The 14,844-nt window shown below is 37.9% G+C and overlaps 1 protein-coding gene and 1 long non-coding RNA gene across 7 annotated transcripts in view; one reads left to right on the forward strand and one right to left on the reverse strand.

Annotated features, from left to right (window-relative positions):
* The window catches only part of ntng1a (netrin g1a), a 343,888-nt gene that overhangs the window by 266,365 nt on the left and 62,679 nt on the right, over positions 1-14,844 (forward strand). For all 6 annotated transcript variants that reach the window (XM_057823739.1, XM_057823738.1, XM_057823740.1 and 3 more), the window contains one exon: positions 12,400-12,426. In XM_057823739.1, the coding sequence (XP_057679722.1) occupies positions 12,400-12,426 (27 nt within the window). The remainder of the gene's footprint in view (positions 1-12,399; positions 12,427-14,844) is intronic.
* Positions 1,558-3,132, reverse strand: LOC130908372 (uncharacterized). Its single transcript, XR_009061586.1, has 2 exons — positions 2,130-3,132; positions 1,558-2,023 (listed from the first exon to the last, which is right to left on the reverse strand). It is a non-coding gene; the product is annotated as an uncharacterized LOC130908372 (long non-coding RNA).

Raw genomic sequence — 14,844 nt, forward strand, 5'->3', positions numbered from 1 at the left:
GCACGTAAATGTTTTGTCTTAGTCAGTGGCGTTCCAAGCCTACATGGTGCCGTGGGCGATAAGACGCTTTGCCTCTCCCACCCAAAAAAAAAAAAAAAAAAAAAAACAACAACAGTTGACCCACAAAATACAGCGCTTGAAGTAGAGCTGAAACGAATACTCGAGCAACTTGAGTAACTCCAGTTTAAAAACTGATCCGAGTAATTTTATTCACCGCGAGGAATCGTTTAATTTTGCCAGCTCTAAGCATCACGTTTTGCGCGGACTACTTTTAATGCAGGACAACGCGCTGATGTCATGTGCGTAGAGGAAGAAGCAATAAAAAAATATATAAAAAACCTTTCTGCAGCCGACAGCCGCTACAAACTACACCGTCGTTGCTAAAAAATAGCCCGCATTATGCAGTGGTAGCAGGTAGCATCTGATGCGTCTCATACTGTAGATATCACATGTATGTTGAACTAGATGCGAAATGACAGAGTCAACGGTGTTAGTTAACAGCCGCCATCTTAACCCTTGGGCGTTATTTTATCTTGACTAAATTCTTGTGATTTTGTCCAAAAAATGGCTTTTCCTTTGAAGTGTGATAACTAAGTCATTTCTGAATATTTTTTCACTTTCAGCCACTCAAAATGTTCAGTGGCGTCAGACCTATCTACACATATAAAGTTTTTTATTTTTTTTTATTTTTCAATGCCCCCTATGGACAATAATAGCAGCATTATCCGAATAGCAAAACTAACTATGCTGTATATATATAAAAAACAAAAGTCTAATTTGAATATTCCATATCACATAGTTAGAGGCTTGAATAAGTCGTTAAGTCATAACAACCGATTTTTTTATGCATGCCCAGTTTTTACACATTTGCAGTTTTCTCATTTACACTAAACTCTTGTGATTTAGTCCAAAAAATGGCTTTTCCTTTGAAGTGTGATAACTAAGTCATTTCTGAATATTTTTTCACTTTCAACCACTCAAAATCTTCAGTGGCATCAGACCTATCTACACATATATAGTTTTTTATTTTTTTTATTTTTCAATGCCCCCTATGGACAATAATAGCAGCATTATCCGAATAGCAAAACTAACTATGCTGTATATATATAAAAAACAAAAGTCTAATTTGAATATTCCATATCACATAGTTAGAGGCTTGAATAAGTCGTTAAGTCATAACAACCGATTTTTTTATGCATGCCCAGTTTTTACACATTTGCAGTTTTGTCATTTACATTCAACTCTTGTGATTTTGTCCAAAAAAATGGCTTTTCCTTTGAAGTGTGATAACTAAGTTATTTCTGAATATGTTTTCATTTTCAACCACTCACAATGTTCAGTGGCATCAGACCTATCTAAACATATAGTTTTTTTGTTTTGGCCCCCTATGGACAATAATAGCAGCATTATCCTAATAGTAAAACTAACTATGCTATATAGGCTATATATAAATCAAACTAAAATATTTTATATTACATAATTACATCATTGGATAAGTAAAAGTCGTAACAATAGATTTTTTGTTTTAGAACAAGACTGTGACAACGTGACAATAACTGATTTGATGATAGAATTTATGTTAACAATTTTACAAAACATACATACAATATAACAGTTAACATAATAACAACATACACAATTCATGATGTGCACTTTGAGATTTGTTGTTCAAATGTAAAGTGCGTTATAAATAAAATGTATTATTATTTATTATTATGTTCGAAGCCCGAAGTGGCTTTGTGCAAAGGCCACATTGTTTGCGCTTGGACGGGGGTCCAGCTCGCTGCTCAACCAAGCCTTCGGCAGAAGGCGGTGGTTCCCGTTTTAGGACTTCTGGCCGAATTAGAGCCTTGCCAAGTTCCTCAAGAAATAGTCGGCGCTTGTAGCTTTTCTTCACGTTCCACTCAGGGTAGATCTCCGTGAACAGCACAAACGCGCTGCATGACGAAATGTCCGGCATGTGAAAAAGCTCACACATTGGCCACCTGAGTGCGCGCCGGCGGCAGGAGTATGTGCCACAGGCCTGCAAAGCACAAGCGCACACAACAATAACAGCTTTGATCTTTGATCAGCTTTTACAAGACAAACCTTGATATGCAAAACATTTGCTTACTCACTCTCGTCATTACCTCGATCGCCGTCATTTTCGTCATGCGCCTGAACGTGGTCATGTCCGTGCCCCCGCCTTCTGCTCCCCGCTTTCATCTCGTTATGTTGTCAACTATTTCCTAATCCTCGTCATCAAAGCCGTCCTCCTCCGGCATCGAAAGTCCGGAAGAATTTGTTCAATGTCTTCTGGGCTCTCCAAAGAAGCGTCCGAACAAAGGTCGTCGTCGTCGGAATCAGGATTTTCTAACACCATTCGAATCGTGTCCTGCGGTGAAATACTTCTCGCCGCCATCGATCATAAGTTGTGTTGGAAGAAATGCAAAATGGTGATCCTCGCGAGAACAGAGACTCCCAAAATGCCCAGAACCAATGAGAGTAAAGAAATTCAAACACCCAACCAATAAAAGTTGAAATTCAAACGACAACAATAAACACGTGGTTTTTTGTTTTGGTTTTTTTGCATTTCCGGGAAGTACCTTTTTATTGTCTTGTGCAAACGTGCAAAATTGCAAATACGCATGCCCAAATAGACTGAAAGTGAGCTCAGACAACATTGACACCATTTTTTTTGTAAAGCCAACCGTCTTTATTGCATTAATTTTTGACCGATCTGAAGCTAGCTTCGCAAGAAAATTCATGTATTGGCCTATGGCTCCATCTAGTGACTTCTGGGTGTCAACACAAAAAATTTTTTATCTGCATGTTTTTGACTCGCCAAAGAAGCGATTGCATCAATAATCACGGAAAATGCATGATAAAACATCAGGTTTACAGCATATTAAAAATCATGATTTATAATGGGAGTCAATGAGCCAAAAAATGGCAAAATAACAAGAGTTTAGTGCAAATCTTCCCAGCCTGTTTGCAATAAGTTAGAAATTGCCGGATGGTGCCATTTCGAACTTCTACATGATTTAGTATCCTGCAGGAAATATCAGCTCCCTAGTGTATTTTTTCATATGCTTTTTTTCCTTTTAAACACAGAAAAAAACGAAAAAAGCCAAAAAATGGACAAATAACACCCAGGGGTTAAAGCAGTACACTTCTCAGCGTTAAAAAGATTAACGTTACTGTCACTCGCTCACGTACGTAACGTTAGCCCTGCGGAGGGCTAATTTTTTATTAAGACCACTGTCGATGCGTGGCTAACGTGTCTTACATACAGGCTTTATTTAATCTGTGAAACATAGCGCTGTCGAGTGATGAGGGTGTAAAATGAAAATATGATAAATCTAACTGTCAATTTTAGCTCAGTAGTCATTGCTGGATAAAACACCAAGTAGCACTAGGGCCTAATGTGCTACAATACAGCAGTTACCATACTGTAACATTGACAAAGAGTCACCCGCTTCATGAGGCTGCAATTATTTCTTTTTTGGGAACACTGCAAAAACTCAAAATCCTATCAGGACTTACAGTTTAGACTAACTTAAAACTTACAGTAACTAGAACTTAAAAATGGCTTGACAGAAATGGAAAATCAATTGAAACACGTGGGAAAAACACCTAACTTTTAAGTGATGTGTGTTATCAAGTGTAATGACATTTTAGGTAAGAAATATATATATTTTTTTTATAAGATCTAAAAGTTTTTTGGAGTGAAAGCAGTGAATTGGTCTTTTTTTTTTTTTTTTTTTTTTTTATTCTAGTCACATCTGAGAGGCAATTGTTGGCTGTTTTCAACAATGTACATCGAAAATAAAGACATTGATTGACTGAAAATTGTTCAAGATGAAATGTCTTTTTTTCTCATGTATATTTATAATTGCTCTTTACCTAAAAAATGTTTTATCCGATTACTCGATTAATCGATAAGATTTTCAGTCGATTACTCGATTACTAAAATATTCGATAGCTGCAGCCCTAGCATGAAGTGTACTTAGCAAAACCCAACAACTAAAACACAGTATTTGTTAAGAATGTTACATTTATTTATCAAACCAGTTAAAAGTGCACAACAAAAAAATATGCCACAGTAATTTCTGTGTTAGGTCTTTCGAATATCTCAAAAGAAGAGGAAGAGAGCTGTTGTCATCTTTCCTGCCTGCATTTCCAATGGCGTAGCCCACGCAACACGTCACTTTTGCTCATTAATATTCATGACGTTAGCGATTGTTGCTAGGCGGGTCAACCTCCCGTTTGTCCCTAATAGTAAATAAATGGAAATAGTGTACGAACGAGATGTTTACTGAGCTAAACCTACCAATTCTGTCTGAAAATGATGTCCCTGGTGCCAAGTTCACTGGTAAAGATGTGGAAGAACATACAAATGTACAGTTAAAGAGATGGCTTGAGTGTTGAGGGCTGAAATAGGCGTGAAAAAGAGCCGACCTGATCCAGAGTTAGCTTTTTTATCGACACCTTTTTCTTTTGTGCATTGCCTAACGCCACAGACAATGACATTTTCTCCTGGTTCAACAATCCTTTATCACCATATGCCTGGTCTTTCTTACATATTATATGCTCTGGTTGTCTTACGTCTCTGACCGTTGTTGGGGGTAATTTACATTGCTATTTTTGTTTAGCGATCACAAATGCTACTCAGTGACAGCCAACGAACACTTTAATTTTTTTCATTGATAACAAATCTTCATTCTATAATTTATTTACACCTTCCCCTTACTAAAGTTGTTTTTTTTTTACAACAGAAAAGGTAATCGTGACAGTCAGATACCATTTTAATTTTTTTCAGGTCATTCATTGTCAAACAGAAGCGGCACAGACAGAAGCGGCACGGTAAAACCACACACTAAAAAATAAGTAAAAATATCAAAATGGGTTACCTCTTCGTCCTCTGTAGGACTTTGGCCCCCAACAAAATGTTTACTGCATATCACCTTGCTGGCGTTAAACTGGTCTTTTGGACGTACGCGCAAGTTGATCCATTCTTCGCATTTTTTCCTCTTGAGTTTTTGGTTTCGGGAAACTTATGAAGAAAACATCCTTCATATGTCGTAATAGCTAGAGTCGTTTCTTCAAGTTCCATAGCAGCAGTGTTTACTCGGCATGTTCTTTTTTGAAAGATTACCGAAGAAACCAGGCAGAAATACAGCGCATGAAGTATACTTAGCACATCCCTAAAACCAAAACACAGTATTTGCTAAAAACATTACAATTATAAGTGCTATCAAACACGTTGAAAGTGCTCAAAATTAAATATATTGCAGTATTTTCTGTGTCATGTTTTTCGAATATCTGGAAAGAAGTGGAAGAAACCCGTTCTCATCTTTCCTGCCTTCATATCCAGTTGTGACGATCCAATATGTTTTCCAAAAGTAGATACATATGCCCAGGTAAATTCAGTCAGGCGCCGTTTGTTTGGATTTTTCACTGTTCTTCATCAGCATTTATTTTGATACTATAAGCTACTGCTTCTAAAACTGCGCTCTCAAGCACAATAAAGGTGATTATGATTCAGCTCATCCTAGCCGTTGTCCTTCCTGTCTCCTCGATCGCATCTGCCCACCCCCTGGAGGTCCGACATCCATTATGCGCCATCCCCGTGTGTCGGCGTCGCCTCCTGCAGTTCACAGCTCCCAGACGGAACACACACGTACAGCTGCTAATTTACTGTACGTCTGGTCGGCTAAGATCATAGACAGTGATTGAATGACAGCAGTTGGTGTGTCACAATCATCACGTGCACACAGCAGACACTTATGAGCCCGCTGTATCCCTGGAGCACCTTGACACATTTAATGCAGTATTGACTTCTCCATATTTACTTTGTACAAGTTTTGGCACTGACATTGAATAAATGCAAGTTTTATTTTCGTTCACGATGACGAAAACGAAAATATTTCGGCGATGAGCAATTTTTTTATGACGATGACGTGACGATAATGAGCTACAACGTATCTTGGGAGACTAAAACAATGAGACGAATGCCACTTTTCGTCTGACGAGAACGAGACAAAATTGCGCCATAGTTTCCATCACATATTCACAATGTGTAACATCTTTATGTGTATTTAACCTGCATCGTAGCAGTGCCTGGTTGTGTCACACATGTGACGTGCTGCGCCCCCCCAACTCACAACAGCTCACCAGTGTCCTCTCCAGGCTTGTGTGTTTTCAAACACACGATAGTATTTGTTTTCTTCATTTTTATTCCCCAAAGAATATATATATTTTTAAATGTATGTATTTTTACAGTATATATATTCATATATTTATACATTTAAATTAGGGCTGTCAAACGATTAAAATTTTTAATCGAGTTAATTACAGCTTAAAAATTAATTAATCGTAATTAATCGCAATTCAAACCATCTATAAAATATGCCATATTTTTCTGTAAATTATTGTTGGAATGAAAAGATACAAAAAAGACACAGATATATGTGCACAAAGATACATGAAAAGACACAATACGGATGTATACATTCAACATATGGTACATAAGTACTGTATTTGTTTATTATAATAATAAATCAACAAGATGGCATTAACATTATTAACATTCTCTATTAACATTCTTTTTGGTAAAGGGATCCATGGATAGAAAAACTTGTAGTTCTTAAAAGATAAATGTTAGTACAAGTTATAGAAATGTTATATTGAACCCCCTCTTAATGTTTTCGTTTTACTAAAATTTGTAAATTTTTCAATCAAAAAAGAAACTTGTAGTTCGCCATTGTTGATGTCATTACACCCTGCTCACTCCCCAAACTAGAGCCTAGTTCGGGCCTAAAAAACCAGCCCGACCCGACACGGCTCGCTGGTATTGAGGCCCGACCCGGCCCGAGCTCGATCACTTAACTAGATTTGCAGGCCCGAGCCCGAAAAACCCGATTTTTTTTTTTTTTTTTTTTTTTTTGAGTGACGCGGAAAAAACGCAGCAGCAGCAATTTATTTTCATTTCTTCGAGTTGGCAGAAAAAAAACGCAAGTTTTCTTAATGTTTAAATAATCTACATATTTTTTGAGAATTATCAAAGCATTCACACAACGAAATAACGCTGGGAAAGTTTGTTAAACATATTTCTGAGTGTGTGGGATATTGTTCTCACATGGACGCGCCTCCCTGACAAGGAAATGAAAATGAGGGCGGCGCCTCGGCCGTGCGCAAACGGTACAGCGGGAGGACAAGAATAAAGAGCGGCCGGCGCCACGGCGTTCGTGCACACGCACAAGCAAAAGCGCAATACAGAGAGCCTGCTCTCCATTTTTTTTTTTTTTTGAGTGACGTGGAAAAAAACAGCAGCAGCAGCAATTTATTTTCATTTCTTCGAGTTGGCAGAAAAAAACGCAAGTTTTCTTAATGTTTAAATAATCTGCATATTTTTTTGAGAATTATCAAAGCATTCACACAACGAAATAACGCTGGGAAAGTTTGTTAAACATATTTCTGAGTGTGTGGGATATTGTTCTCACATGGACGCGCCTCTCTGTCAAGGAGAGGGAACAGGAGAGGGCGGCGCCTCGGCCGTGCGCAAACGGTACAGCGGGAGGACAAGAATAAAAAGCGGCCGGCGCCATGGCGTTCGTGCACATGCACAAGCAGAAGCGCAATACAGAGAGCCTGCTCTCCATTTTTTTTTTTTTTTTTTTTTTTTTTTTTAATAATTTATTAGTCCGGCATGGCGGCCCGACCCGAACTGACCCGAACGTGAATGCTTAAAATGTGGGCCCGACCCGACCCGAATGTCGGGTCGGGTCGGGTCGGGTCGGGTTCGGGTTCGGGCACAAAATCTAACCTCTACCCCAAACCCATAAAATCTTTTGGACCCAAGCGCCAGCAGAGGGTGCCAAACAACAAAAAACAAGTAACAAGCGGACATTACACTGCTGTCATTTTAATCTGAGCGGGGCATGTGCGTTAATTGCGTCAAATATTTTAACGTGATTAATTTAAAAAATTTATTACCGCCCGTTAACGCAATAATTTTGACAGCCTTAGTTTTAATACATGGTTTTTAAGCACTTCAAATGCAACACACAAGGCAATTCAAAGTGCTTTACATCACATGAAGATCATAAAAATCACATTAAATCAATAGAACGTAAAAACAAAGGAACAGAAGCAGGAAGATAAAATCATACATAAAAAGCACATTTAATCACGAATAGAATAAAACAAAAATACTACTACTAATAATAATAATAATTGAAATCAGCAATGCAGATAAAGCACAAGAGGAATAGAAAGCAAATAGCTTGAAATAGTATAATATATCGACAGTTATGGATATGCTGTGCTAAACAAAAGTGTTTTTAGGAGCATAATAACTCAATGCTGCCTCAACGTGCTTGGTTCTTGTTCTTGGAACACAAAAGAGACCGGTTCCAGACGACCTTAGGGTGTCTAGATGTTTCATAGGAATCTAACAAATCAGGCATGTATTTTGGTCCAAGGCCATTAAGTGTTTTGTAGACGAGCAGTAGTATTTTATAGTCTATCCTTTGACTCACTGGAAGCCAGTGTAACAATTTTAAAACCGGTGTCATGTGGTCCAGTTTCCTTGTACTTGTGAGGACTCTGGCTGCAGCATTCTGTACTAGCTGCAGCTTCCTGACTGATTTTTTTAATCAAGACCTGTAAATATACCATTGCAATCGTCCAATCTACTGAAAATGAATGCATGCATACGTTTTTCCATGTATTGTTGAGTCAGAAGCCCCTTAATTCTGGCTATATTTTTTAGGTGGTAATGGGCAGATTTTGTGGCGGACTTTAGATGGCTATCAAATTTTAGGTCTGAGTCGATAATTAAGCCAAGATTTCTGACTTGATTTGTAGCTGTAAGTGACATTTTGCTAAGGTGCCTGCTTATTTTGAGTTTTAAACATGTTGCTGTCCCACCGAATTACTGTATTTTTAAACAAGAATAAAGTAGTACAAAAATGCGTGGGTTTATGAAATGCTTCATCTAATGAATCCACTCAAATCCACTCAAGCTGCTTGCTTAAACACAATGAGTTGCCACAGCAACTGTTAAGCAAGTTAAACGATCATTGACGCATGCGGCACTTTGAAGGTCGTGTGTCTGGCAACATCAAACCCAAACACCAGTCAATCATTGTTAACTCTAACTTTAATGAGCAACTCCAGTGCACGCCTGACGAACAAAGACCTGGGAAAGTGAGGGAGGGAGAGTGAGACTACGCGATCGGCTCGGGACAGCTCATCTGTATTTTTTTTTTTTTTTTTTTTTTTTTGTAGCGAGGGATCACTATACATCGATTATCGAAGATATTGTACACCGTGATACTAACATTATTGTGGACCACATAAAGATGACTTTTTACCGATTTTTTTTTTTAACTGGAGGGCTGCAAATAACGAATATTTTATAGAATTGATTAATCTGATGATAAATTAAATGATTAATCGATTAAATGTCACTTTTTTCAATTACCTTTACAAATTAACTTGAAGTTGTTTTAGGCACGTTGTAAGTAACAACTAAGACAAAATGACTGTTTCCTTCAAAAATACTATTTTATTACAGCTTCCTGACTGAAAGTAAAACTCTGTAAGTTTTCAGTTTTGGTCAATTTTAGTGACTCTGGTGGACAAAAGCAGTAGTGTTTTGCCTTAAGAAAGACTGTGTTTCCCATGAGGACCAGCGCTGCGTTTCCCATGTGATCCAGCGCCCACCCGCACAGTGTCGTAAAATCATCAATCAATCAAAAAATCCAATCTCCCGGTCACCTACAGATGGATTAAATAACATTTCTGTTTCCAGCGGCTGTGTGAAGGATGAGTTATAATAAAGTAATGAATCCAGTTGTGGCTAAACAATAATATTTGACGGTTAGCAACCGTGTGGCTTAGTGTGGCTTAACCCCCCCCCCCCCCCCCCCCCCCCCAAGTTCGGTCGGAGGGGGCATCACGCCGGCAAGTGAAAGCTGGGCTAATGTTTATTCTGTATATCATGGAAGGATCCCTTTTTCCCCTCCTTAGACAAAACTTTTTGTCTTTTTTGTTGCTCTGCCATCTTTGCAGAATTTGCGTTAAAGCATTTGCATCGACTTCTGTATTTATAATGAATGGGGAAGTGACGTATGCCGTAAAGCAGTCAGCACATTTGTAGGTTTTTTTTTGTGTGTGGCAGGGTTCCTGTCACCCTCCTCAAAGTTAAGTAGTGCCGATGAAAGCGATAAAGACCCCCTCAAGATGTAAAAGAGGTGTCATTCTACTAGTTGTCAGTTGAAATATTATCACAAATGATATTTTATAAAGGTTGAAAAGTTATCTAGTGTTGCTTTAACTGTAGTCTACAACTGTACTGTTTTAAATACATACTGTAAAACTTGTTAACGTTTTTAATACAGGTTCTGAGTACAAAGCAACAAAAGTCATTCATTCAAAAAGTTATCATTCAGATTAAAGAAAAAGTGTTGTAGATCGACATGTTTTTTCTTGTGGGCAAAGTGCTGATATAAATTATGTCAATGACTCATTTTTTCTATCAACAAACTAAAAATCTAAATATAATAGGATGGAGCCAGACTGAAATGATTCACTTTTCTTTATCAAACAGTTGTTCATGAATACAATCCAAATACAATTTCAAAGCACACTCTCTTGTAAGATAATTTATTGTTTGAATGGGAGTTTGTGTTGAAAGGAGACTCTAAGTTGTTATATGAATGGGTTTGTGTGTGTGAGACAACTAGTGCTGCAATGATTAATTGATGAACTCGAGTAATTTGATTAGAAAAAAAGATTTGAATTTTGCTGCTTCGAGTAATCGTTTAATTGAAGTGGGCTTGTTTTTTGTTTTTTTTCTTGGAAAGCGTTTGCATTTAGTTTTATTGATCCGGGTGGATACACTGCCGTCCAGTATCAACAGTGAATATGACATAACTCATTTCACATGGCTGAATCCAGCTGCTCCCTGGTAAGACCAACATAAGCTTTTTTTTTGAGCTACTGTATTTTTAAATGCATTTGTAATTTAGTTTAGGTATATTTAGCCGTTTTTGTGGGAATATGTGCTTGACCATTTGTTAAATAATTGTAAAAAAAAAAAAAAAAAAAGAGGTTAGCATTTTATAGCATTTAGCCGACATTTGCTGTGTAATTTAGCCAGTTGTTCTTCTGTTGTATTTAGGTCCAACTTTACTATCCAACAATAAGTTAAGTGCTACTCCAAAACACAATACAAAACGACACTTAAAACACAGATACGCATAATCCCTAACTATTTTAGCGCTCCATGCTAAGTAGCAATGTCTCATCAACAAAGAATACAACAATACAATTGGCTTCATTTACTCAACTCTGACAGTGGCACACTGGATCTAACAAAACAAAAGACAATCTAACTCTCGACACTTCGTAAAATTATTGATTCAGCGACCCAACCTGAGTATAGCAGACTAGCAGTGAACTCTCTCTCTCTCTCTCTCTCTCTCTCTCTCTCTCTCTCTCTCTCTCTCTCTCTCTCTCTCTCTCTCTCTCTCTCTCTCTCTCTCTCTCTCTCTCTCTTGCTCTAGTCACTGGCGCACGCACACAGCCTCACATTTCACACAAACAACGACCCAAACGGGACTGCTCAAAGCTGCCGGCAAAAATATATCATCAAATTTGTTGGAATCTATTGTAATACTCGATTAGTTGTTACATCCTTATTGAACTATAAACTCATTAGGGACACAAAAGACAGAACTACTGGTTGTTATACTGTATAAAGTAGTGTTTCTTATATAATCCAAGATGTGTTCAGCAATTAACTAACTCTATGATTGTCATGCCCAAACAAAATATTGTTGTGTTGCATGAATCACTTCTAATAGAACGTGATTTAAACTTTAAGAATAAAACATCATCATAACCAATCGACACCCTGGGGTGAGAGGGTTCTTGTCACCATGGGAATGAGACACTCTACAATATATGCTCCGTTGCTGTCTGACGCGAGGAGGGAAGGACACACAGGCTACAGGATGAGACGTGTCCTCATTGGTTTCACAGGCTGACTTTTCTATCTGTGGTGACATTTGATATGTTGTGTTGGTGATGGTGTGCATGAGGATTGTCTGACGTTCCTTTGACAAAGAGTATTTTTAACAAAGCAGGCTAGCTCAGAAGCATCTTCAAACGTCTTTTTAACTTTAAAAGATAAAGGCTTGTATTGTTTCTGACCCTATTGTGTCCACTGGAATTAGTTTTTCAATGCCGCTCATACAGTTGGGGTGTTGCATGAAGATAGTGGAGGGAACATCCGATCAAGGGGATTCATGATAATTGAATTCCAACAGTAAGAGTGGATTGGAAATTCAATGAGGGATTCTGTATGTGCTTTAATTTATGCTGTTCTTTTCTCTTCTTTTCTTGCAGGTATCCCTAATAACATTGGTCCAGTTAGTAAGTAATCTGTCACAAAGAAACTATCACAGTGCTTGTGCTTTGCTCTGCCTATTTTACTCTGCTTCACCACTCGTCTCTAAATTGCTGCCAAGTGTTCATTTCTGATTATCTCTAGTTTTGGGGTTAAAATGTGTAAATGCAGTATATTAATAACATGTAACTAGTATATTATTTTAAAATTCTAAGTGGATTTGACAGGTTAAATCATGTACATAAACAATTTGTTTAACTCCAGATATGAAAACAATAATGACGCCTGAAAATATGGCTGTTGTACATTTGCAGCCATGAAAATATATCCCTAACTTGTAACTAACACAGTAAAATTTCCAAAATTAAGTCTAAGATTTGCATTCATTCTGAATTATTACACTTCCACTCACACTTACAGTGGTATGAAAAAGTATCTGAACCTTTTAAAAATTGTCACATTTCTGCATAAAATCACAAACAAATGTGAGCTGATCTTTGTCAAAATCACACAGATGAAAAAACTATGCTTACTAAAAACCACCTAAACATGTTTAGGTTTTCCTATTTTAATGAGGATAGAATGCAAACAACAACAGAAGGGGGGAAAATAAGTAAGTGAACTATTACATTTAATATTTTGTGCCCCCCCAGCAATAACTTCAACCAGAGGCTTCTTGTAGCTGCAGATCAGTCTGGTACATCGATCAGGAATAATTTTGGCCCACTCTTCTGTAAAAAACTGATGTAGTTCAGTCAGATTCCTGGGATGTCTGGCATGAATCGCTGTGTTTAGGTCATGCCATAGTATCTCAGTGGGGTTCAAGTCTGGACTTTGACTAGGCCACTCCAGAACATGCATTTTGTTCTTCTGAAACCATTCTGAAGTTGATTTACTTCTGTGTTTTGGATCATTGTCTTGTTGCAGCATCCATCCTCTTTTTAGCTTCGACTGTCTGACACACGGCCTCAAGTTTTCCTGCAAAACACCCTGATAGACTTTTGAATTCATTCTTCCATTAATGATTTCAAGTTGTCCAGGCCCTGAGGCACCAAAACAGCCCCAAATCATGTTGTTCCCTCCACCATGCTTCACAGTGGGGATTAGGTGTTGATGTTGGTGAGCTGTTCCATTTATCTTCTACACATGACATTGTGTGTTACTCCCAAACAATTCAACTTTGGTTTCATCAGTCCACAAAATATTTTCCCAAAACTTCTGTGGAGTGTCCAAGTGCCTTTTTGCGATCATTAAATGACCAACAATGTTTTTTTGTTTTGTTTTGTTTTATTTTGGACAGCAGTGGCTACCTTCGTGGAATCCTGCCATGAACACCATTCTTAGCCATAGTTTTACAAATAGTTGATGTGTGCAGTGAGATATTGGATCGTGCCAGTGATTTCTTTAAGTCTTTAGTAGACAGTCTAGGGTTCTTTTTTAACACTCTGAGTATTCTGCGCTGAACTCTTGGCAGACATCTTTGGTGGACGGCCACTCCCTGGGAGAGAAGCAACAGTATCAAACTCTCTCCATTTGTAGACAACTTCTCTGACTGTCGATTGATGAACATCCAGAATTTTAGAGATGGTTTTGTATCCTTTCCTAGCTTTATACAAATCAACAATCCTTGATTGCAGGTCTGCAGGCAGCTCTTTTGACCGAGCCATGATGCACATCAGACAATGGCTCTCATCAAGACAATTCTTACCAGGTGTGGGCTTTATAGTGAGCAAGACAGCTTTAAACCACTCATCAGTGTTTGGGCACATACCTGACTTAAATTGTTTGGTAAAAAATTGGTTTCAATTGCTCTTTAAGTATCCTTAGGCAGAGGGTTCACTTACTTATTTTTCCCCTTCTGTTATTGTTTGCATGCTATTCTCATTAAAATATGAAAACCTATAAATGTTTTGTAGGAACGGAACTTGTTCGTAACCCAGGGACTACCTGTACTACGCAATAATCAATGTCTGATACAATGTCAGTTACAGTTTCATTGTCAAATAAGGCTCTAAATGCAGGCTTGTTATAGTCAAGCTTAGAGATGGTTTATTAAAGACTCATAAATGGTATTCTCAGCAAAAGTGACCGTTGCAGTTTGATTTGTAAAAATGTTATATTTATTTAAGACTGAATACACAAAGGACTCTTCCAGTCAGTTTTTGCATTTTCTACTAATTACAGCGCGTTGCTCTAAATGTATGTACTTTACCTTTTGAGAAAAGGCTCAGCCAACACATTTTCCCTTGCCAGAAATTATGTATGAATAGCATCTCAACTTTATTTGATTCCCGAAACCTTTCTGAAAGTTTAAGGTCGCTTAAGGTTGTTTTAATATAAGCTATAAGGCACCAAGCAAGAGTATTATCACCATCGAGCTGTGCCCTCAGAAGAAGAGAGAGAAATGAGGTGTGTGTGGTCTCATGTTGCTGCTGTCAGGAAGG

This window comes from Corythoichthys intestinalis, chromosome 20, assembly GCF_030265065.1.
Source record: "Corythoichthys intestinalis isolate RoL2023-P3 chromosome 20, ASM3026506v1, whole genome shotgun sequence".
In the NCBI taxonomy this organism is placed as follows: domain Eukaryota; kingdom Metazoa; phylum Chordata; class Actinopteri; order Syngnathiformes; family Syngnathidae; genus Corythoichthys; species Corythoichthys intestinalis.